This window comes from Engraulis encrasicolus, chromosome 15, assembly GCF_034702125.1.
Source record: "Engraulis encrasicolus isolate BLACKSEA-1 chromosome 15, IST_EnEncr_1.0, whole genome shotgun sequence".
Taxonomy (NCBI): Eukaryota; Metazoa; Chordata; class Actinopteri; order Clupeiformes; family Engraulidae; genus Engraulis; species Engraulis encrasicolus.
In genome coordinates, this window is record NC_085871.1 from 12,097,740 (window position 1) to 12,122,739 (window position 25,000).

The following is a 25,000-nucleotide window of genomic DNA, read 5'->3' on the forward strand; positions in this document are numbered from 1 at the left end:
ACAAACATATATGCATGCACAAGCACCCACACGCACGCACGCACGCACGCACGCACGCACGCACACGCACAAGCACACACACACACACACACATACAACCACACAAACACCCCCACACACACACACACACACACACACACACACACACACACACACACACACACACACACACACACACACACACACACACACACACACACACACACGGTAAAGACATTGCGTTGTGAAATAAACATTCAGAGGCATGAGAAAACACCACCCTGAACACATCCTCCTCCTCCTTCTCACCTAGAGTTAGAAACAGAAGCTCAAAATGAGCCCTCCTTCCCTCCTGTTAATACACAAATCTAACACCTCCCCTCCCTACAATTCCGACGAAAACAGAAGAGGAAAACTGAAAAATACATATGCATAGGATATTTTTATGGACTTGTGTGTGAGAGAGAGCGAGAGAGGGAAAGAGAGTGAGATAGAGAGCGAGAGAGAGAGAGAGAGAGAGAGAGAGAGAGAGAGAGAGAGAGAGAGAGAGAGAGAGAGAGAGAAGAGAGAGCGAGAGAGAGAGAGAGAGAGAGAGAGAGAGAGAGAGAGAGAGAGTGAGTGAGTGAGTGAGTGAGTGAGTGAGTGAGTGAGTGAGTGAGTGAGTGAGTGAGTGAGTGAGTGAGTGAGTGAGTGAGTGAGAGAGAGAGAGAGAGGGAGCGAGAGAGAGAGGGAGCGAGGTAGAGACAGAGACAGAGACAGAGACAGAGATATGATGTTATTTCCATTCTTTAATTTATTGCTATTTACTTTAGGTTGGGGACGGGGGTGGTATGGCAGGAGGTACACAGGCTGAGAAGAGGCTGAGGAGAACGAGACGAGAGAGATCAGGCTAATATCATCCAGGCACTCCAGATGTGTGTGTGAGTGTGTGTGAGTGTGTGTGAGTGTGTGTGAGTGTGTGTGAGAGTGTGTGAGAGTGTGTGAGAGTGTGTTTGTGTGAGTGTGTGAGTGTGAGGCTGAGGAGAACGATACGATCTAATATCTAATATCATCGAGGCAATCCAGAGGACCATTCCATCATTGGCGCTGAATTCAGCGGCGCTTACGTGCAAAAGCCGAGTTTCAACTAACAGCAACAACTTGAGGCTGACGCCGTTCCACCACTGAGGATCAGCTGCGCCTTGGCTAGTTTCACTTCAGCCGCGCTCATCAAAGCTGGCGTTGTGCTCGTGCACGTTGTACAGGGGAAGTCCATATCAACGATTGTCGAAAATGCGATCATGTTGTAGACTCGGGCATGCCTTGTCAAATCAAGTCTTTATCGGAGACGCATTGCGAGCATCTGTAGGTGAGCGGCAATGCAACCGCACTCTGATTGAGAGACCTGCGTTCAATCCCCACTATGCACAATGACAGGTCATAACGCAATCATCAAAGGGAGAGCCTCGTCCGAACCTTGAATGCCATCATTTCTATGCGTAAAAATTAAATGCTTGCATCATTTAATCTAATTAATCATTTAATTTTATCTTTCAGAAGAATTTGTTTTAAGATAAAATGAAGCAAAGGTGAAATGTTAGGCAGAAATCATTTGTTGAATCATTGTGATGCAAACTCCAAGCGTAGGCATCTGCAAGGTGGTTGTGAAGACGTTTTTTTATTGTCTATGCTTTGAAAAGTAAAGGTCTACATTTAACTGTAGACCTAGGCTATTGCTTGATAGCAAATGAAGCATTAAAGGAGAGAATATGCAAAAGTATGTTATGAAGTTTTCATTTCTATAACATGTCGCCATGCAAGAATTGAGCCCGGGGCAACCACGCAGCGCACCTGCCCATTGGGCCATTCACGTCTTCGTCTTCTTCTTCTTCTCTGTAAAATGATTCTTCAATATCATTTTAGTATTATCAACACTCTTTAGTTTTAAAAGTTTTAAAAAATGTGCTGATTATCAAAAATCGCCCGAAATGAAAGACAATGGAAATTATTGTAGTTTTTACTGGCATTATCACACCATATACTATTAAAATAGTGAGACTGGGTTCGCTTTGATCTTGTGAAATGATGGCAGGAATCAAGCGGAACATTCCGATTGTGACACTGTTTCCTACAGGTACATTTTTTTTGTAACACTGATTCATTTAGCCTGGTGTTAAACATGGGAGCTACCAGGTTTGAGTTGGAGCATAAATTACAGCGGCAACTCAGCTGAGTTTCAGGTTAGCAAGACTGATGGAACAGATCTGTGTCTAAAAATAGCACAGTTTACCAACTTGAACACGGATTTGGGGTTAGCGCTGTTGATGGAATGGTCCCCAGGTGTGCGTGTGTGCGTGTGCGTACATAACAGCCTTGCACTGTCTCTTGTCATCTTCCATAGCTGCGGCTACTGCTTCTGGAGTCAGCTAGCTCTGCTTTGAAGTCTACAGCGCTGTGACACGCACACAATCCACACAAACACACACACAATCCACACAAACAGATACATAAGCACAATCCACACAGAGATACATAAACACAATGCACACAGAGATACATAAACACAATCCACACAAACAGATACATACATACACACACAAGCCCAAACAAACACCACACTGCATATATTCTAAAGACACAGAGTCAGCTGACTTGACAGAAATATGGAATCATCGCTATATAAATCATGAAACGTGTACATCTGGGAAACATCCGTCTGCTATCTGTAAGCAGCTTGTAAAACGCAGAAATTGCATATTCTCAAAACTGTACACTCTCACATTGTCACTTCACCATCAACAATTGATTTTGTCCCATTGGTCTTCATATTTACAATTTAGTCACTTACCACATTGTCACTGATAGAATACCAGTGCTTAGTTTCCTACCTAGTTTACCAGCACCTTTAAAGGTAGGGTTGGAGATCTTTGAAAAACGGTTCCTGTGAGCTATATTTTTGAAAATACACAGCCCGCCTCTCCCTTCAGCCCTCCCCTCAAAGCCACGCCTTCAAAACACATGAACGCGCATGCAGTCTGTCAAGTGTTCGGATTATCCCGGGAACCCACGAGAGCTCACGAGGCGGGGCTAGAAGCCACGACAAATCGATTAGCCAAGCTAACTTCCAGCCATGGCACTGTCTCCGGCTACGGTAAGAATGTTCAACATCACAATAAACGCACAGGCCGTCATGGTTGCCATTTCAAGAAATATTGATGACAGTAGATGTATACTAGATTAGTTATTGAACTTGACTTGATACGTGTTACTTAGATATCTCATTCTAACTTCCTAACACTGATGACAGATGCTATACCGTCATCCCTAGACAGTAGCCAGCTACAGTACTGACACATGGATTTATTTTGACAGATGTGTACAGCAATATACATTTTACTATTGTATTTATATATACCCGACACCACAATCCGTAGTGTTTTAGGCTATGACTTCAGATTTCACTTGGGTTGTCGCACGCGCAGACACAGGGACAGAGGGAGTAAAGAAAAACAACCGAACTGATCAACGCTAATGAAATTGTTTTGGCTGACGATATTTTCATATGCTTTAGACCTTCCACGACCACAACGAGAGCTCCAGCTCTGACTTTCCTGGCCCATCACAATCATAACGACCTAACAGCCCAGTAGGACCGATGGCCAGAGATGGAGGAGGAGGAGGAAGATAGACGCAGCAGAGGTCGGGGATATTGATTAGGAAGACTCCAACAGAATTGACGCCCTGCTAACTGTAAGGATGTGCATTCATCCCACAATAACATTATGTCCTGCTGTATTCCTCCAGATGTGTAAGTATTGTAATGGATGTTATCACAACAGATGTACTCTATATCGCAACACGAGTAGGCTACACGAGTACACCTGTTGTGATAACCATTACAATATTTCTACTCCTATGAGTAGTAGTGTGATATTACATGGTTGTAGGTACACAACACCAGTGGTAGTTCAAGTACATCCATAAAAGCCCATCTACTTCATACATCTGTGTAACCCCTGGCACAACACCAGTTTGTAAGAAATTGACTGCAAAACGTTGTATGCATACAATTGGCACATCTTTATTTATATACACAATAATGATTGCTTATGTCCATATTGGTCTTATTGTCAATAGAGTTATTTAGTCCCCATCATCAAATAGAAAATGCACTACATAAAATGTATTTATTGCTTTGCAGGCCTTGATTCAATCATTGAATTTGAAGCAATCCCATCGGTTACTGCAGCGTGCCCTGACCCGTGACCCCAGTTTGATGTTCGACCTGGCACATGACATCTGGTCCTCAGTCACAGCCCAGTAGCACAACCAACCTGGCGCCTCTGCGCAATCTGTAAGGAGATGCCCATGAACATTGAAAGGAAATGCTGTGGTGTTCTCAGTTTTGATGGAAGACTTTGGGCTGATGTAGGACCAGGTGAGAGAAACGGACTCTTCAGGCATGCAGCCTACAGACAGTATGGGGCACTTGAACAGGGTTGACGTTGTAATACACAGTACAATACCCAGGATTAGCCAGGGTTACCCTGCTCCACTAGAGCAATATAAAAGGTTTATACAGAGTACGGTATAAAACACACAAACCGGCAGTGTGCAGAGTTTTATTATTTTTCATTATCTGTAGGAGCATTCATCTGTACATTTATACATCTCACCTTTTTGGTTTGGAACCACGTTTGTCTTGTTACCATTGTTTTTTTTTTCATACATAGAAAATAAATGCAACCTGTCAAATAATCTTCTGATTGTGGTCTTGTGGAATATATAAATTATGTAACCATGCATTTTCAGTCAGAGAATGAATAAAAAAAAGCCACACAGTCAAATTGTGTCCACCAATATTTACTGTCATTGAAATGTATGGACAATTTAAACAATGTATTACACATGACACTAGATACATTACTTTATACTATATTTACAGTTGTCATTACCACACAAAAACTCGGGGAAGGTGGGTAAGTGCAGCAACTGTGAAGGGCCTAGTCTGAGGTTGGAGGCGTCTGTGCTGTAAAAAGATAAACAGAATTAGAAATCACATATCTGACAGTAGCTCCAGTGACATTTTAAATGTAAGTAACCTGGGTTGTTGGGGCAGGGACACCAAAAATAACTCCTTTATCTGGGCTCACCTGGTTGTGAGTGTCTGCGGTCAGCCATCCCTCTTAGGGTAGAAAGTCTTCTGCGCAGGACGGTGCCCTGAAGGTTGACGTTCACAGTATGCAGCCTTCATGTCCTGGAACTTTTATTGTGCAATTTTCCATATCTGAAACAAGCAATGTGACTATACACTGTGTGCAGAATTATTAGGCAAACATGTTTTTTGACCATATTGTACATTTTATGCGTATTTTCCGCCATCAACCTTTATGAACATGAAAACCTATTGCATTTAAGCATTCCAGAACATGCATATGTGTATAATAAGATGGGGTGTGATCAAAGGAGCCCAACACCCAATATCTGGTGTGCATAATTATTAGGCAACTTTGCTTTCTTCTGGGAAAATGGGCCACAAAATAGATCTAACAAATTCTGAAAAGTCTATGAACAATTTTGAAGTCTTCCAGGGGGATGTGGGTCTCTTGAAATTGGCAAGACGTTGGTCACGTTAGCACAGAAGTATCAAATGCACCGTTACAAAGTCATCAGTCTCACATGAAATGTCACTGCCATAAAATGAGAAGAATTTAAGGTGAAACTACAAGAAAAGTATTACCCTGCAGTGCTATCATATTCCAGAATGCAAACTTACATCAGGTGTCCAGAAGAACAGATTGTTGAGCACTCAGAGACATAGCAAAGGTAAGAAGGGATGACACCAGACAACCATTTAACAAGTTAATTAAGTCAAGACTGGGTCAAGAAATACCCTAGGACAGAGTTTTCAAAGGTATTATGGACTGGTGAAAGTGACTATTGACAGACAGGGTGGATGAGCCCATAGCTGGATCTGTGACGGAAAAGTTTGCAACTTTCAAGAAGACAATGGTATTTATGCAGTATTCTGCTGGCATTTGAGTAGAACTCAGGAACTCATCTGAGTGTGCACATTACCGATCTAGCCATGGGCTCATCGATCTGGTCCATTAACAGTCACTTTCACAAGTTCATAAAACCATTGACAAAATTGTCTGAAGACCTTTCTTGACCCAGTCTTGACTTACGTTTCTTGTTGAGTGGTCTTCAGGTTTCAACCTGTTTTACCTTGGTCATGTCTCTGAGTGCTGAATACAATGTTCTTCTGGACACTCGATGTAGGTTTCAGTTCTGGAATATAACAGCACTGCAGGGTAATAATTTTGTGGTAGTTTGACCTTCAATTCTTCTCAATCCGGCAGTTACTTTGTGAGCACAATGCATGTGACACTGATGGCTTCGTAACGGTGCATTAGATGGATATGACCAACATCTTGGCAATTTCAAAACAGCTGCATCCCTCTGGAAGACTTCAACCCATTTTTTATGGTCTTTTCAGAGTTTCTGAGATTTCTTTTGTGGCCAATGTTCACAGAGGAACGCAAAGTTGCCTAATAATTATGCACACCTGATATAGGGTATTGGGCTCCTTCGATCACGCCATCTCTTAATATACAAATATGCATGACCTGGAATGCTTAAATCCAATAGGTGTTCATGTCCATAGAGGTTGGTGGCGGAAAATATGCATATAATGGACAATATGGTCAAAAAACATGTTTGCCTAATAATTCTGCACACAGTGTATTAGGGCTTCATTACATCAAATTACACAGCAGGGTTTTACAGGGTGTTGGCTACAGTCCCAGGACCAAAGTGGACTTGTGTGCCTTGCTCAAGTGCACTTCAGCTGTGGATGGAGGTGTAGGTAGGGAGAGGTAAGTATGGGATTTCAACCTGCTTCTCTCTGATCTTAGGACCACCCCTCACCATCAGGTGATGGCTGGCTGCTACCTCAAATTTCATTCATGGCCCAAGTTATGTTCTGTAATCAGCATTGTTTTTACCTTACAAAAATAAATGTAAATGCATTCAGCACCATGGGGGGCTGTGAAGACCTTTGAGAATATTTGCAGAACTACATACTGAATTGAGCCATCCACCTTTCTCTTGGTTGGTGTGTTGAGATGGTGACTGCAGTCCAGGCTTCTTGGATCGGAGGAGAAAAGCTGTAGCTTTTACTGGCTATGTGGTTGTGGAAGGACCCTGTCTGCTGTTGACCTGAGGGAAAAAAGAGCACAAATTGCATATTAGCACAGAGCCCATGCTTAGACCATAGACCAGGGGTCAGGAACCTTTTTGTTGGAGAGAGCCATAAACGGCAAATTTTAAAAAATACATTTTCATGAGAGCCATATCCTTTTAAAAAACACTGAATACAATCAAAAGCATGTATTTCAATTAATCCCAACAATTTTAGAGTGTACTGTCAAGTTATTGCTTTTATTGATTACAGGTAATAGGGTTGCCAATTGTCAACTTCATTATGACGAGGGTTTGGGAGAATTTTGTATTTCTTAGATGTCATTTCCTGTATTTTAACACTTTTTAACCTCCCTTGTCCCCTTTTAACTCAATATGGAACCCATAGTTTTATTTATAAATACAGGATGATTCCATATTTCAAGGGATGGTTAGTAATCCTAGATAAGTGAGAGCCATATACAGTTCCCAAAAGAGCCATATGTGGCTCTAGAGCCATAGGTTCCTGACCCCTGCCATAGACAGAGATAGAGATAGACAGATAAATCATCTGGCACAATCTGCATGCAACCAACAGAACCTAGAAATAGAAAGATTAGCAGCAATACACAAAGGGGACAAGTATACAAAAAACATGCAAAGTGTTCTGATAAGGTGAATGGAGGTAGTCTGTGTTGATTCCAGCAACCTCAAAGACTGAAAAGTGCCCCAGTGTGTTGAGTTGAAAACTATAGCGCGTGCGCGCGCACACATAGGAATATGATAATTTAGTGGTGTATCAATTACAACTACAGGATCTGTTCGCTTTTGTCAGATAGAACCAGTTTTTCAAAGGCAGATCATTCCAAAAAGGATAGTAGTATCTGCAACTGGACGAAATTACACCCACAAACATGAATAAAATAAACTACCAGTGTGCGGTGATTCATTCTTCATTACTTGGCAGCCTTGATATGTTGTGATACAGGAGCAAGGAACAGCTATGGAAAACACCACAACATTGGAATGGACAAAGCCAGTGGTGTAGTCTACTTTTTTATGGTGGGTATACTGTATATTTGAGCCTTTTTTGAAGTGGGTATACTGCAGTGTTAATTTCGTCAACCATGACTATGACTAAAATATTTCGTCAATGCCCTTTTTTGATTTTCGTCATTTAGACTAAGACTAAGACTAAATTGGGAAGGCAATGACTAAAATATGACTAAGACTAAAATTGATTTTCGTCATTGTGACTAAGACTAAGACTAAATTTTAAAAAGCTGACGAAATTAACACTGGTATTAAATAAAATAGAGAACAAGGCCGACAGGCGGACAACAGATGCGTCCCTCTATGCCAGTTCCAACTATGCCATTTTCCCCCCCAAACGCCCCCCTGGCCTCCTCCTAGCCTGTCAACGCCCCCCAAGGATGTACCCTACTTTTTGTTTATTGGTCATCATGGACACTCCAAATATTGTGGCAGGCAGCAAGGCAGCAAAATGGCGAGACATGGCTTTATTTATTTTTTTGCAGTTTAGGGTATAATAAGCTTATCATCATTCTTGGATTTGGAAAAGAACCATAGGCTATGATTTGAAATTTCACATAGCCTAGATGAAGTAGGCTACATTACAAATTACCAGACATTTATTAGGCCTAACAACCTTTAGTATCACGCCATTTCAGCATTATGTGCATGTGGGAAAGAATCTAAACATCGACAAATAATAAATAAATAAAACCGTTTGGGTGAATCATGCGCTTATGGGTTGACCCTTTAGGTGAATTATGGACTTTTTTTTCAATACCAGCTTCACCGTCAAGGCACAAAGCAGTGAACTTCCGTGCCAGAGTTTATCAAATGCACACGACTGCAAAGCAATTACGAAAGACGCGTTCTCTCCTGTACTCTCTCTGAGCGCAACGAAAAGCACCATTGCCCTTCCAAATGGCAGTTGGTTTGATTTTTTAAAATCACTGCAGCATTATTTTTAAAAACACGCATTTTGTGCATTAAACTCAATTACCCAGAATGCTGCACGTGAGCTCTCTACCCGGGTGATTCTGGAAAACAAACATGGCGGCAACTCGCTTTACTACCTTAATAATGTGTTAATCCGACGCTAGATTTCTTAACTGATGAAAATCGAAGGCAGAAATCAACATTGTAGTGTCTAAATATGAGGTCGATTGGTCTATTTGTGGCGTACATCACGATCGGCTGAGTTGTTGGCCTCACGTTTGTCAGTTAGCCTGTGGCTAGGCTACTTTTCGCCAACGTTAGCATCCGGTTTAGTATAGAAAGGCTATGCTTGCACGCATTCGCTCCGTAGTCTGCCGCCTTGTGGCCACGGGAAGGAACTATTTAAAGAAAGCGTTTCAGACGGACAACAATTGAATGAAAGCGTTTCAGACGGACGGAAATGTAATGAAAGCGTTTCAGACGGACGGACGGACAGACAGACCCTGTTATAGAGATGCTGGACGCATCTAAAAAGAGAAGCAGTGTGTGGAGAAGGTTTATTCTGTACAGTGTGATATATGTTAAAAAGAGAAGCAGTGTGCGGAGAAGGTTTATTCTCTACAGTCAATGATATATGTTAGAAAGTATGTGGAGAAGTTCTGTAATGTACAGTGTTGACTAAAATGACGAAAATGACTAAAAAGTGACTAAGACTAAAATTGATTTTCGTCATTTAGACTAAGACTAAGACTAAATTGGGAAGGCAATGACTAAAATATGACTAAGACTAAAATTGATTTTCGTCATTGTGACTAAGACTACGACTAAATTAAAAAAAGCTGACAAAATTAACACTGGTATACTGTATATATTTGTGCTATTCAAAACAATGGATCAATCAATTTTAAGTGGGTACTGAAATCCCTGAAATTTAGAAGTGGGTATACTCCGTATACCTGCGTTCTACGTAGACTACACCACTGGACAAAGCAGAACATTTCAATATAACCAGGGTAAAAACAAATAATGTACCGGCATCTCCATGTGATCATTCAGTGTAGCCATCACAATAAAGATCTGCTGTGTAGCCGTCATGGTCATTAGGTGGTATTTATCAAATGTAAAACTACTGTCTTCTCAAAAACGACATTACACCCACAATCATGTAAACATTTGAAAACCCAAAGGCAATCTATTTTGCAATGCTGGAGCGGCGAACAGGTTGTGCTTGTGCTTGTGCTTGCTACTATTACCAGCGTCATACAACAGAGACGTATGTACCCAAAGGCAAAGCAAAACATGCAAACGATATATTTTTGTAAACCACTAGAAAGACATGGGCTTTGCTGGTCAAAGTAATGTGTGCGTAAACATGGTAGGTTACTTACTACGGGGTGAATCCGTATTTAGTTACTGAACGCGGGTGGAGAAGGGGTGCTTCCGTCCTCCCAGCTGGTTTGTCTGGCTCGTTCGCACAACTAGTAGCAAAACACACAAGAGTAACCGTCTGAGTTACACAGAGCAATTCTGAAAACGTGTTTATGTGCACAGAATAAATGCCACAGGGGGGGAAAAACACCAAAAATAACGCGATTAAGGTAGCAGCTATGTTAAGCAAGGTAGCAGCTAGATATGTTGGAGCTTGAGCTAATCCTCTGACCCCTCTCAATGGATACTTGCTTAAAAAAAGACACCACTGTGTCCTAAACCAATTCACAAAATATTATACAGACAAATATATTACCTCACCTCTCGATTAGAAATATGGTCACCAAAGCGTATTTGAAGCCGCTGCCGTAGCCGACATCTGTGTCCAAGAGTGTCAGGTCCCATTTCCAATTTTCAGCCCGTGTTGGAGTCTGGTCTTGCGAGTCCGATGACTATAATCCAAGGGAGTATGTATGTTATCCTGACATGGTTAGTCCAGTGTTCCAAAAGCCAAAGTTCTTCCTGTAGCTCTGCAAAAGCCACCAAAGTTTCCAAGTAGCTCAGCCTGCTGCTAACTCTCGTTACCTTGCTACTAGCCGAGTGATGATGAGCCTCGTCGCGTGTGCATGAATGATGGGGGCGGGGTCGGTCAAGTTCACGAGTCGGTGAACGCGCAGGGAGGAGGGGTGAGTGCTGGCGGTTGATAGACGTGTCAGAAACCAATAGAAGTGATGATGAGTATTACTTCTATTGGTTGCCGTTTTCTTCTGATTACGCCCTCTACACTGGACCAAAAGATTTCGTTTTTTTTCCAAACTCTATTTTAATGGGTGCTATGGCGGCATGAGGAGTTTTTCAGATGATATGGTAAAAAATGTGCCAGAAAAACATCTCCTATCCCACCTTTAATAGCTTTTATTGCAAGAAGGTTCTGTCTGTAGGCTTACTTCATACCGTGAACTTACTGACACAAGGATTTGTTTTTAAAATATGACTAAAGACGTCACGTGTTGTGCGCTGTATGGGAAATAACGAGGCTCTTGGTGTGTGTGTGTGTGTGTGTGTGTGTGTTTGTGTGTGTGTGTGTGTGTGTGTGTGTGTGTGTGTGTGTGTGTGTGTGTGTGTGTGTGTGTGTGTGTGTGTGTGTGTGTCCATCCATCTTTCTGTCTGAAGGGTCCAGATATAAATTGGACATCTGATGCCTTCTGTTTGATTGACAGCAGACGCTACAAAATGGCAGCTACTGCTTGTTAACAAGCCCTCCATTATGGCAGATAAGCACCGTGCCACACTAGCACCTGTAATGGGACCAGAGGACTGGGAGAGGGGTCATTGAAATGTATTACATTTAACGCATATATGAAATGACAGTGTATGCAGTCAAGCCTTACATAAACTGTATTGGTAACATTTTAGACGTCTAAATACTAAAGCAAAGTTTGGTTTCGCATGACCAAATACAAGCTGTTCATGTGGAGTGGTGGACTTTTAGCACAGCATATGCGTCCGCAAGGTGACACATTGCTACACTTCGGTCGACATTATGAATCAGTGCATAGCAATGCGATGCAATGCGATTCGATTCAATCGTCTGATTATACTGTGATATATCGATACATTTCGATTATTATTTACACCCCTAATACATCTTAGTCTCATGTTTGCTCTGGTCAAACCGTTAACCTTTCCTGCAAATGGCATTGGATGAACACATCTGTAAATGTGATAAGCTTGTCACTGGCGCAATGGATTATGGGAAAGGTTCACTCACCACCAGTTGCTCTCTTGAATTCCATAGACAGTGTTTCGGTGACAGAGTTCCAGAAGGTGTACAGGATGTCAGGCTGGCCATCCTGTGGGCAGAGGAAAGAGAGAGACAGGAAAAAATGAGGGACAATTTGTTTCGTTCAACTCTCTCTCTTGCTAGCTGCTCCAACAAACACATACGAAAATGGGCAGAACTCCACTCTAAAGCTGGTGACGCCTGCAATGGTTTCATACAACTGTGCATTTTAACGTTCCCATACTGTACCTCATCGAAACCATATATTCATTACAAACCATACTGTATGTTATTAATGCTGCGATTGAAAAATGCACCTTGAAAGTCAGCCATCTTGAAAGCATTTCAAAAGCACACAAGAGTCTGTGAAAATCCATCATTCTAAAGGCTGGCATGAAAAAGAATTTGAGTGGTCAGTGAGCAGCGTTACATGTACAGAATATTCCGGTTTCAAACGAAAAATTGGCAGAATTCGGTTTACAATAAAGTTCAGAAAAATTCTGTTAACATATGGAACAGCATTCTGCAACCAAAATGCTGCCGAATTAAATAAAGACTTTTCGTGCCCAAGCCGAATACCTCTCACATCTCCCATCATTCCACTCAAAATTGGATTAGTCCTCGCATGAACAGCATTTGCGCTCCATATAGGTTGCTGCTCTTGATTAGTCTTTAACATGCAATGTTCCTTCAGGGCAGTTAAAAAAGAACAAACCAATACACCACCTGCAATCAGGAAAGGTTATTTTAATGTCAATAACCTTGAGGTTTGGGCCTACATAATGCCATGTTTTGGCTGCCCTTTCTTGGCTCAGTGCAAAAATTAAAAAAGAAAAAAAAAAGAAAAAGTGTTGATGAGGTTGACTGAGTCGGTAAATTGCCATAATCGGTCATATCACCTGTGCGTGGGGAACACAGAGCTGTATAAATATCCACAGTGTGTGTGTGTGTGTGTGTGTGTGTGTGTGTGTGTGTGTGTGTGTGTGTGTGTGTGTGTGTGTGTGTGTGTGTGTGTGTGTGTGTGTGTGTGTGTGTCTTCGAATGTGTTTCATACAGGAACAGGGAAAAAGGGTGTTTGCTTTTTCTGCTCCTACCTCATGGAACAATTTTCAAAAGGATTTGAAATTAACGGAACTGGTTCCATTGAGCGATTTTAATTCCAGGATGAGAGCACTTGAGACACTTGAGTGCCTTGTCTGTGATTGTTTTAATTGATTTGTTTTGTTTTACTTGATTTGTGATTTTAATGCCACTGGAATTTTAATTTTGTAACGTGTGCTGCCACTTGGCCAAGACACCCTTGTAAAAGATGTTTTTTTTAATCTCAATTATCTTCCTGGTAAAATAAAGGTTAAAGGGACACTGTGCAGGAAATGGTCAAAAAAGATACTGAAACTATGCTGGTCTTTGAAACTGGGCTGCCTATTGCCAAATTTGATATTTACATGAAAGTTTACTAAGTAATAAACTCATATTTTCTAGTATGGTCCAAGTACAGTCATTTTTGTAGCTGTATTTTGGGAAATTCAAAATGGCGGACCATGGAGAAGATCCCCCTTTTCATGTATGAAAAGTGCAATTTTTCCAGTCATAATGAATACTTAGAATTTGATGGTGGTGGTAAGTATTCATGAAAAAGGTGACATTAGTGAATGGGCAGTAGGGCTGTCCGCAAATAATCAACTAATTGTTGGTTGACCAAAAACAGTTCTAGTCGACCGAATCCCATTGGTCGATTGGTCGCAACGGAGAAAAAAAAAACAGTGTCTCGTCAAAGCGCTTTCAGGACTCTTAACTTGAAGGGCGTGACAAAGGAAGACGTGTTGTTGATTTGTTTGACAAGGATAGAAGTTATTTTGACCATGTCTGGAAGGAGCTCTAAAACATGGGATTATTTTTTGAAAAGGATACAGATTACTGCTTGTCAGCCAATGGTCACTAACGTCGGGCGAGAAGAACCACGCGAATTCGAATGACAGGTGCGTTTAATTATGTAAGTTCACCACCACGGCAGATGCTGCTCTCCTCTCCCTCCCTCTCTCATACACACGCACCTGTACACTACCCGGCACCGTTAGCTTCAATACCTCACTCGACTTGTTGATTCCATTGGTTGACAAAACTCCAGGGAGCCGCCTGCATCGGTCTCGTCTCGCATAATTATCCATTTATTGCAGACGGTGTAAAAAGTGTGAAGTCGTGTCGGCGCATATTCTGAAGCTCCAAAATGCTATGTTGCAACGTCATGGTGCTAAGTCGCACTTTGTTAGCTTCCATACCACTTTGCTGTACAATTTTACTCCGTGCTGGCCAACATCCAAGAACCACCACCAGATATGAACATATTTTGGGGTGTGTGTGTAGGGGAGAGCAGGGACTAATGAAACACGGGACGAATGAAACACTGCGATTTACTCGAAAACAATGCACATCTAAAACTTAATATTCAGTCAGTACATTCAGCACGCAAGACTTGACACCCCCGGGAAAGCTCGTGCCGTGACGTCACCTAGTTCCAACGTTAGCCCCACGAGCCTGTTTTTGACACTGATAAGTAAAATCTTACCCGTCATAGTTTTTTTGTGATCAAAGGTTGTATTGGCTGTTTTATGTAGTAATGTTGTGATCATACAGCAGATGAATCGCTACTTTAACATATCCGAAAGTATGAAATGTCAAAGTTGTCAGGTTTACAGGCAAAAAGGATTTAAGTGTCAGTAGACACTGTCGGGACGAATGAAACACCCGTTTCATCCGTCCCTCTCGCCCATTGACTTAAAGCAGGACCAAAATAAAACAAATAAAATAAAATAAAATTCTGCATCAGGACTTAAGTAAGTAGCCTAATAATTATAGAATAAGTGAATTATATAAAATTTAGTCGTCAGAATGGCAGAAAAAATGGCTTAACGGAAATGTGGGTCTCGCGTATTGGCCCACGTGGAAAAACGTGATCTTTCACCCATTTATAGTTTGAGAAATTGCATAATATTTTACCCAGGAGACGTGTAGTAGTACATTGTCATGTGTGTTTCATAAAAAATAGAGTACAGTGAATTATTTCTGTTTACAACCCACTGTTTCATTCGTCCCTCATCTGTGTTTCATCCGTCCCGACAGTGAGGGACGGATGAAACAAACGACAGGTTGCATTCAAAGTTAAAAATAAACGTGATACCTCAACGGTTGTGTTAAATTTCAACTGTAACTATTAGAATACACATATGGGTTGTTGATCATATCACAAAATCATTTTCATCTGCTTTATTATTTTTGAAAATAACCGTTAAAGGAACAGACCACCCTTTTTTGATTTTCACATATTTGCAGTATTTCCCAGCATTGTTCATGAATGTGCATATCATTTTCTTCTCTTTGTTTTCAGTACTTAGATTTATTGGATCAGAATTATTAGCATAGCTTAGCATAATCACTGAAAGTAACTGGTATCTTTAGCATCAAGCCACAAGTGATCACTGGACCGAATTAAATTGCTGTTTTACACTCTGGTGAATGTTACATTCATTTTAAAGTGGTTTATAAGTACATTTGATGTTTTATTTTGTACCATAGACTTGCATTACTATGACTAATTTGGGTATACTGTCAAACAGGGCAATGCAAACACATAGACGAAAATTATATGCACATTCATGAATAATGCTTGGAAATACTGCAATTATGTGAAAATCAAAAAAGGGTGGTCTGTTCCTTTAAGTGAAAAGTGTTTCATTCGTCCCTGCTCTCCCCTACGTTAAGTCATTCACCGACAAACTTATCAGAATTCTGTTTGCTGCCCTGAACGGCAAGAACTCTTGTCAAGACTCCAGTCCAGCGATAGCTAAACAAAACCAGCGTGGGTCATTTAAAGGGGGAAACGCTGCGCATCATTTAAGACCATAAACAGACACTAAGTGCTTGATGGACATTCCAGTGAACAACTATACAGTAATGCTGCAACAAATGTCGAAATAGATGAAAAGGTATGACAGTCAACGCGGGGATATTGATTCTGCCCTCCAGTTGGGCTACTGCTTTCAGGCAGCGAGCGGCATCTCTACCATAGGCAGTTTGTTTCCATCACCGAATATTAATTTTAATTTGTTTTTTAGGCCTATTTGTGTTTTACAGGCTAAAACTATGTGAATTCGAACTTCGAATATTCATTAGGCCTAGTAGGGCTATCTGGGTCAAAATGGGATGTGTTAAGAAAAAAAAAAAGTTTTTTTTTGTTTTTTTGGGGGGGGGGATTAATCGATTAGTCGGAGTAAATGACGACCTTTGGTCGACCAACAAAGTCCTTGGTCGTGGACAGCCCTAATGGGCAGCATGAATTCTGGAAATAAACAACTAAAAATCTCACACAGTGTCCCTTTAAATAAGGTCCCAAATGTCTGTACAGCACAGACAGTATGTGTAATGGTTAGTGAGTTGGACTGTAGATCAAAGCGGTGCAGGTTCGAATCCAGCCGTTACCTCTCCCTACCAGACATTGCTCCAGGGACCGTCACTAATAGCCTGCAATATGGGTAAGTTGCTTTGGATAAGAAGTGTCAGCTAAGTAAAATTTAATGAATGAATGAATGAATGAATGTGTGTAAGTACTACGTTGTGTTCAACACTGAGATGGGCAGTTACAGCAAAGATTCTCTATTCTATGCATTTAAACCGTCTCTGGTTACAGTACTGACCAGAGAGAGTAGAGAGGGAGAGGTTCCATTGGCCCATTGTTTCCGGGTTCTATTATTGCAAGAGGGAGGGGGGGAATCCCCCTTTAGGCAGACCTAGGCAGACCTAAGGACTGTTCTATTCAATGCTAGGAGGAGTATTATGACACGGCCCTTTAGGCAGACAGGAACCTGGTCACGTTAGGTGCCCATAGCAACCTATTACATTGGCATATCTCTATATACTTAAAGAATCTCTGGTACTGGCCCACTACTCACAACTGCCCGGATACAGATATGGAGACGGAGACTGAGCAGACATGATGGCAACAGGTGGTTGTGTTTACATTGCTGTGCATCACATTCTGCTGCCATCACACACACACACACACACACACACACACACACACACACACACACACACACACACACACACACACACACACACACACACACACACACACACACACACACACACACACACACACACACACACACACACACACACACACACACACACACACACACACACACACACTTCAATATTCTCCCTCTCTCTCTCTCTCAACAGCGACAGTGACAGCTGTGTGTTTCTGTGTGTGTGTGTGACACATACACGCACTCTCTATGGCACATCAAAAAAAATTGTGTGTGTGTGTGTGTGTGTGTGTGTCTGCTAGAGGGGAGAAAAATAAAGCGTCATGAATAACAACATGGCTGCTGCTGTGTGACAGCTCATCATTGGCCGGTCGCAGGGTGCCAGGCGTCACCGCGGTGATGGATGTTGCTCTTCTTTCCTCCATGCCGTTGCTGTTGTCTACCGTACTGGCCTAGCAATTACACACGTAACCCCCGGCAACAGACGACGGACGTGTGTGTGTGTGTGTGTGTGTGTGTGTGTGTGTGTGTTTTAGCATTTGGGAGGCTTGGAAATGTACACAAACTCGTCCTAACTGGATTGCCGCTATCTGCAGTGTGCAAAACAACAGCAAAAAAGACTGGCAAAATATTGTTCAATCTCTGCCATCGTAGTCAGCTTGTCCATCTGGAGACGGAGATGTCATGTCTACCCATAGACAATATTGGGCTGACTAACTGTATGACCACCCCCCTACAACTCTGCGGTGATTTCCATCAATATTTGGATCTATGTAACTTTAAATGGGTTGCGTTCCAAATAAAAGTACTAAAGTGTGTGTGTGTGTGTGTGTGTGTGTGTGTGTGTGTGTGTGTGTGTGTGTGTGTGTGTGTGTTACATATGTGTATAGTTTATGTGTGTGCATGCATGTGTATGTCTGTGTGTGTGCGTTCATGCGTGTGTATGTCTGTGTGCGTGCGTGTGTATATGTCTGTATGTGTGTATGTGTGTGTGTGTGTGTGTGCATGCGTGTGTATATGTCTGTGTGTGTGCGTGTGTATATGTCTGTATGTGTGTGCATGTGTGTGTGCATGAATGCGTGTGTTGAAGAAGGCAATTAGAGGAGCAGAGGAGGAGGAGGAGGAGGAGGAGGAGGAGAGGAGGAGGAGGAGAGGAGGAGGAGAGGAGGAGGAGGAGGAGGAGTAAGGTGTCCACACTGTGTCATCAGCAGCTCCCTACGGACACCTTAATAAGCACCTCAACACTTCAACACTAACCTGATGAAGACCTGGGCCTGGGCCAGTGTGTATGTGTGTGTGTGTGTGTGTGTGTGTGTGTGTGTGGTGAGTGAGTGAGTGAGTGAGTGAGTGAGTGAGTGAGTGAGTGAGTGAGTGAGTGAGTGAGTGAGTGAGTGAGTGAGAGAGAGAGAGAGAGAGAGAGAGAGAGAGAGAAAGAGACAGGGACAGAGAGAGAGAGAGAGAGAGAGAGAGAGGGAGGAGTTCAGGGCAGAGAGAGAGAGGGAGGGAGGGAGAGACAGAGAGAGAGAGAGAGAGGGAGGGAGAGAGAGAGAGACAGAGAGAGAGGGAGGGAGAGAGAGAGAGGGAGGGAGGGAGGAGTTCAGGGCAGAGACAAAGCCAGGTCGTAAAGTGTGGAGAAATGCATGGAGAGAATGGCTTGAGATGGCACGCGAATGTGAAAGGGATAGAAAGAGTGATGAAGAGAGGAGTACAGGATAGAGAGAGAGAGAGAGAGAGAGAGAGATAGAGAGAGAGAGAGAGAGAGAGATTGTCAAGGAAAGGAAAGGAGTGAAGGGTGATTTATGCTCGAAACCAACTTCACTGCGTCGTGATGAGTTATTTTCCCCCCCTCTGCAGTGACTTGGTGTGCACCCCTGAAAATGTGACGGCCCGCAGTTAAGTGACGCAGTTATAGCAGCAGGAGCCGCTGTTATTGGTCCTCTCGACCAGCTTGCTCTGTCCTTGAGAACAAGCTACTTCCTTGTTTTAACCTTCGTCGGGCTACGGACTAATTAAATAAGTTGCCCGTGCTTTGTCGTTTCATTTATTTACACGAACCAAAGACAACACATGCGCTTGCAAGTTACGACGCTGAAGTTATATTTGGACAGTTGAACAGTGTTTCCGAGGAAACATTCCGCTTCGTGCGACCTATCCTCGACAAATGAGCCACTTCTTTGTTCCAAACTACCGCGGTGGCTGCCAGTGCGATCAAAAATGCACGTGACATAAAGATTTAATGTTTCATTTTCATTGTCGTCGAGTCTGTGTAGCTACAAAACAACAGACACGTCTAGTTTACTCCTTGTATTGAAGGCAGTTTGAACAATCATCTCGCTGCCCCTACCGTTGCGACGGAAACAGATAGCGCAGACCTAGAATGGAGCTAAAAATCAAAACTAACTGCGTTGACTAACTGCGTTGACTAACTGCGTTGAGGCTCTAAAGAGAGCATAACCCGCCCTTGAGAGTGGACGACTGTGAGATGGAAAGAACGAGGGACGCATAGAGCGACGAGACGAGGAGAAGGATGAGTGTAGGAGAAAAGGATGGAGACTGGAGGGAGAGCGAATGACTGTGAGAGAGGTGGAAAGACGGATGGAGAGAGTGCAGCCAGGAGAGAGAAAGACTGAGAGAAAGCCAAACTGAAAGAGAGGAGGAATGTAGCAGAAATGGATGGAGGAACACATGCACGGAAAGAGAGGGTGAGAGATAGAGGAGGAGAGGGATGGTGGGATGAGGATATGGAGGGATAGAGGGGGGGTGGTGTTTAATTCTCTAATGCATCCTCCACACATGCTGCTGCTCTGCCCTGTTCTGATCTGCCCTGCCCCACCCGGGGACGCCACATAAAGGGAACACACTCACACAAGGTCATCAGCTTATCCACACACACACCACATGCACAGAAACACGCACGCATAAGCGCACATGCAGAGAGACACGCATACAGACACAACACACACAGACGCACAGACACACAGACACACACACTATATTATAACAGTGTTTGCCCCTGAACACCCTGAATGATTAGTGGCTTGCAACTCCGCGCACGCACGCACGCACGCACGCACGCACGCACGCACGCACGCACGCACGCACGCACGCAGGCACAATCTCTTGCTCTCTCTCTCTTTTGCTCTCTCTCTCTCTCTCTCTCTCTCTCTCTCTCTCTCTCTCTCTCTCTCTCTCTCTCTCTCTCTCTCTCTCACACACACACACACAAACACACTTGAAATAGCACTCACTCATCACAGATCAGCCCTTTATCACCTTCCACGTGTCCCAAGGGAAAAAAACTGCTCCTCTTTAATCACCATGCAGCACGGAGAGGTGTGGAGATATGAGCATAATAGGGAAAGTCTCTCTCAGAGTGCCTCTCTCTCTGGTTGTGTGTGTGTGTGTGTGTGTGTGTGTGTGTGTGTGTGTGTGTGTGTGTGTGTGTGTGTGTGTGTGTGTGTGTGTGTGTGTGTGTGTGTGTGTGTGTGTGTGTGTGTGTGTGTGTGTGTGTGTGTGTGTGTGTAAGTGTGTGTGTAAGTGTGTGTGTAAGTGTGTGTGTGAGTGAGAGTATCGAAAATGACTCACTGGAACCTTCGCAATGCAATGCAAACTTTAAGCCAGAGAGAGAGAGAGAGAGAGAGAGAGAGAGAGAGAGAGAGAGAGAGAGAGAGTAGGGGAGTGTGAGTGTGAGTGTGAGCGTGTGCGTGTGCGTGTGCGTGTGCGTGTGCTTGTGCTTGTGCGTGTGCGTGGAGTTTCAAACCACTCATCATTCAGTGTGTGTGCAGGGGCAAACAGTGTCATAATATATTCTCCTGTATTTCAACAGGGTTCTGCAAACACATTTGCAAAGCAAAAGTGTCAGGACAGCCCAACTACTTCAGTCAAAACACCTTTTTCTTAAAAAAAAAAAGTAAAAAGGGTAAAAAAAAGACTACTGAGACAGACATGTAATCCAGTTTGCAGGTGAAGCATCACATCTTAAGCCCGGGGATTCAAAATAATAGCTACCGGCAGGCCGAGACACAAGGTTGCACTGCTCAAGAGAGTGAAGAGAGGAGAGCAGACACTTTAACTGAAGAGGACTTTAAGTAGAGGTGTCTACAGTGATCAGGAAGAAGCAGCCAGCGGCACAGAAAAGAGGAGGTATACGACATCTGGAGGAGGCAGAAGAAAAAGGGAACAGGAGAGAATAAGAGAACGAAAGAAAGAAAGAGATGAAAGGGATGGTTGGAAGAGGAGTGCAAATAGAGGGGGGGAACGAAGAGAAGAGAAGAGAAGAGAAGAGAAGAGAAGAGAAGAGAAGAGAAGAGAAGAGAAGAGAAGAGAAGAGAAGAGAAGAGAAGAGAAGAGAAGAGAAGAGAAGAGAAGAGAAAAAGGAAAAACGAAGAAAATATTACACCAAATGGTAAACTAAGTATAGATATAAGAGGAGAGCAGAGGAGCAAGAGAAGAGAAAAGAAGACAAGATGAGAGGATAACGCGCTGAGAAAAGCAAAGGACAATCTGAAGAGGCTTTCCATGCTTTTCCTTCCTTTCTCCATTTTTTCCATCAGCCGTCCAACTCCTCCGGCTCTGTTACTGTAGCTCCCTCGTTCTCACTCTCACTCTTGGGCCATAAATAATCGCAAGTGAGAGGAGGTGGGAGGTGGAAGTGTGGAGTGGCGAAAGAAACAGAAAAAAAACACAGACCAAAATAAAACGAAAAAAAAAAGAAATGGTAGGAGAAAAGATAAAAGAGAGAAGACTCTAAGAAAGGAGGAGTTTAGGAGAAATGGATGAAGGAGGTGCGAGGTGGACGCGCAGAGCGCACTGAGAAATAAAACAGTGCAAGAATAAAACAACACCACAACAAAAAGAAAAGTTTAAAAAAAAAAAGAAAAGATGTTGAGCTTCTCCAGCCGCCTATTTTGGTAAGGAGCAGAGCAGGAGCTTGGCTGCCGTCTGTGGGACGGAATGGGGCCGGGAGGGATGACTCTCATCCTGCTGCTGCACTGGGTGCATTCCAATATGCACACTCCCCTCCTCCACTTGTGCTTGTGGCCTCGCCCCGCCTCCTGGCCCCGCCTCCATGGAGAAAACAATAAAGTTTCCCAGCTGTCAGTCTAGCCAAAACAATTTTTGGGGGACTATTCTTCATTCACCATCCAGTTTGCAAATGAGAAAATTACTTTACAATTGAGATATTTAAATATAATGCTGTAGTCAGTGATGTCATCATATCGTATTACTTCCTGGTACGAGGCCACAAGCACAAGTGGAGGACGCAAGGTCGCATATTGGAACGCACCCACTGTCGTCTGTAACCTTGCACAAAAATGGTGTGCACGTGATCTCTCTCTCTCTCTCCCCCATCTCTACTCCCCCTCCTCCCTCTCTCTTTCTCTCACCGTCACACACACACACACGCACACGCAAACGCACACGCACACGCATAGTAGAGTAACACCTTAGCGTGTCTGTCAGTGGAGTGTGAAAGCACCGCTGCTTGCTTATTCCTGTTAAGGCGTAAAATCTAAAGGAAGGACGTATGAGCACAGATGCTCATGTTAGACTCACACACACACACACACACACACACACACACACACACACACACACACACACACACACACACACACACACACACACACACACACACACACACATTCATGTGTACGCGTGCAGACGCACGCACGCACGCGCTTGCTTGTGCACACAGTGTGGGGTCTTGGCGAACAGTATGACGGAGGCATTTGATTTGATTATGGCAGGTTGCTGCAGGAGGCTGCAGGTGACAGGCCGTCAGTGGAATGGGGGCGGGCAGCATACGCATGTCTGTCATCTCTCCTTGACAAGGCGTGCCATTGCCACTCTCCTGGACAAGGGGAGGCGGGGCATTTGAGCTGGTTTTAAGAGGTTTCTAACCATCCTTGACATACAATTACTTGACATCCAACCATCCCCTTTCTTTCCGGTTCTCATCACCCCTTGCACTATCTTACACCACCCCCCCCTCCCCACACACACTCCAAACAACTTCTCCCCCCCCCCCCCCCCCCCCCCCCATTTGAGGTGATTTTAACAGACTTCTAACCATCCATGACAACACTGAACAGCTGAAACGTCTGTCTGACCCTGCAATGTGTGAATGAAAAGGAAAAGAGAAGATAACCATCCTTGACATAAATTACTTGACCTCCAACCATCCCCCATTCCAACCAACTTCTCCTCTACCCCACTTTCACCTAACCAGAAGCGTGTCCATCATCTTTTGTTGACGAGGCACGTCATTGCCTTTCTCCTTGACAAGGGTGGTGGGACATTAACGTTTGAAGAGGTTTCTAACCACCCACGACATAATAACCGAGCCTCCTTGCCTCCACCCAGCCCCCTCAACATCCGTTCAACCTTATACTATAGATCAGGGTTTCCCAAACTGTGGTGCGTGCACCCCTGGGGGTGCGCGGCCTGCCATAAGGGGGTGCGCAAGCTAAATAGAGCAATGGTGGATATGTGAGTTTTTATTGGAAAAGAGGTTTCCCTAAAACAACTGTGCATAATGTGCTGTTAATGCGCAGTGAATCATACTTGTGTGGCCATCAGCATATCAAAATATTCGCTTAGGGGGTGCACGAACCACACTGAAATGTACAAGGGGGTGCGCAGGGGAAAAAGTTTGGGAACCGCTGCTATAGATCAATTCACAACCCCAAGGCCATGCCAAGCCCAAGGCCAAATCCCAAGGCAAGGCTATATTATGCGGATTTCATACACAAATGTAATCCAACAAAAAAAATCTGTTCCTGAACTGGTTAATTATGTTCCCTTCATTTTGTATTTGTTATTATTATTCAAAGATTTTGCCTATAATTACTTCTTCAATTATGCAACTTTTTTTCTGGTTCTGCTACGGAACATTACATGTCCAATCCCTCCTTGGCAAAGAGCGTCATTGGCTTGACAGAGGAGGAGGACCTTTCAGCTGATTTTAACAGGAAGGAAAGAAAAAGGGGAAAAAAACTCCATCCTGTCTGTCCCATAACCCTGCACAATCAACAACCCCCTAACCTTCACACCTTCATCTCTCCCTTTCCCACTTACACATGATGCACATTATCTCAATCTCTTCTCTCTCTCTCTCTCTCTCTCTCTCTCTCTCTCTCTCTCTCTCTCTCTCTCTCTCTCTCTCTCTCTCTCTCTCTCTCTCTCTCTCTCTCTAATGTGTTGAGCTCATTAAATGTGTAGAGTTGTGCTCTAGTCTTGGGGAGGCTTGGACCATCTCAGGTGTCCCTAGGGAAAAGAACTGTTGAGGGGATACAGAGACAGAGGAAGAGAAGGAAATTATTACCATAGAAACCTGCACACGCTCCTTTTTCCATTGTTTTTCTTGCCTCATGTCGATTGCAGGTTGATGTACTCATTCCTCTCTGCGTGCATTTTTTCCTGCAGTGGGATAGATTTTCTGTGTGTGTGTGTGTGTGTGTGTGTGTGTGTGTGTGTGTGTGTGTGTGTGTGTGTGTGTGTGTGTGTGTGTGTGTGTGTGTGTGTGTGTGTGTGTGTGTGTGTGTGTGTGTGTGTGTGTGTGTGTGTGTGTCTGTGTCTGTGTCTGTGTCTGCGTGTCAATTGATATCCAAAGTGACAGTGAAATGCATGAAAT

At 43.4% G+C, this 25,000-nt stretch overlaps 1 protein-coding gene and 1 long non-coding RNA gene across 2 annotated transcripts in view; both read right to left on the bottom strand.

Moving 5' to 3' along the window:
* Positions 1-25,000, bottom strand: part of cog5 (component of oligomeric golgi complex 5) — a 183,832-nt gene that overhangs the window by 63,957 nt on the left and 94,875 nt on the right. Inside the window, exon 11 of the mRNA XM_063217902.1 lies at positions 12,308-12,389. Coding sequence (XP_063073972.1) covers positions 12,308-12,389 — 82 coding nt within the window. The remainder of the gene's footprint in view (positions 1-12,307; positions 12,390-25,000) is intronic.
* On the bottom strand, positions 4,806-7,144 carry LOC134464456 (uncharacterized). The gene is made up of 3 exons (XR_010037903.1): positions 7,062-7,144; positions 5,112-5,245; positions 4,806-4,987 (listed from the first exon to the last, which is right to left on the bottom strand). It is a non-coding gene; the product is annotated as an uncharacterized LOC134464456 (long non-coding RNA).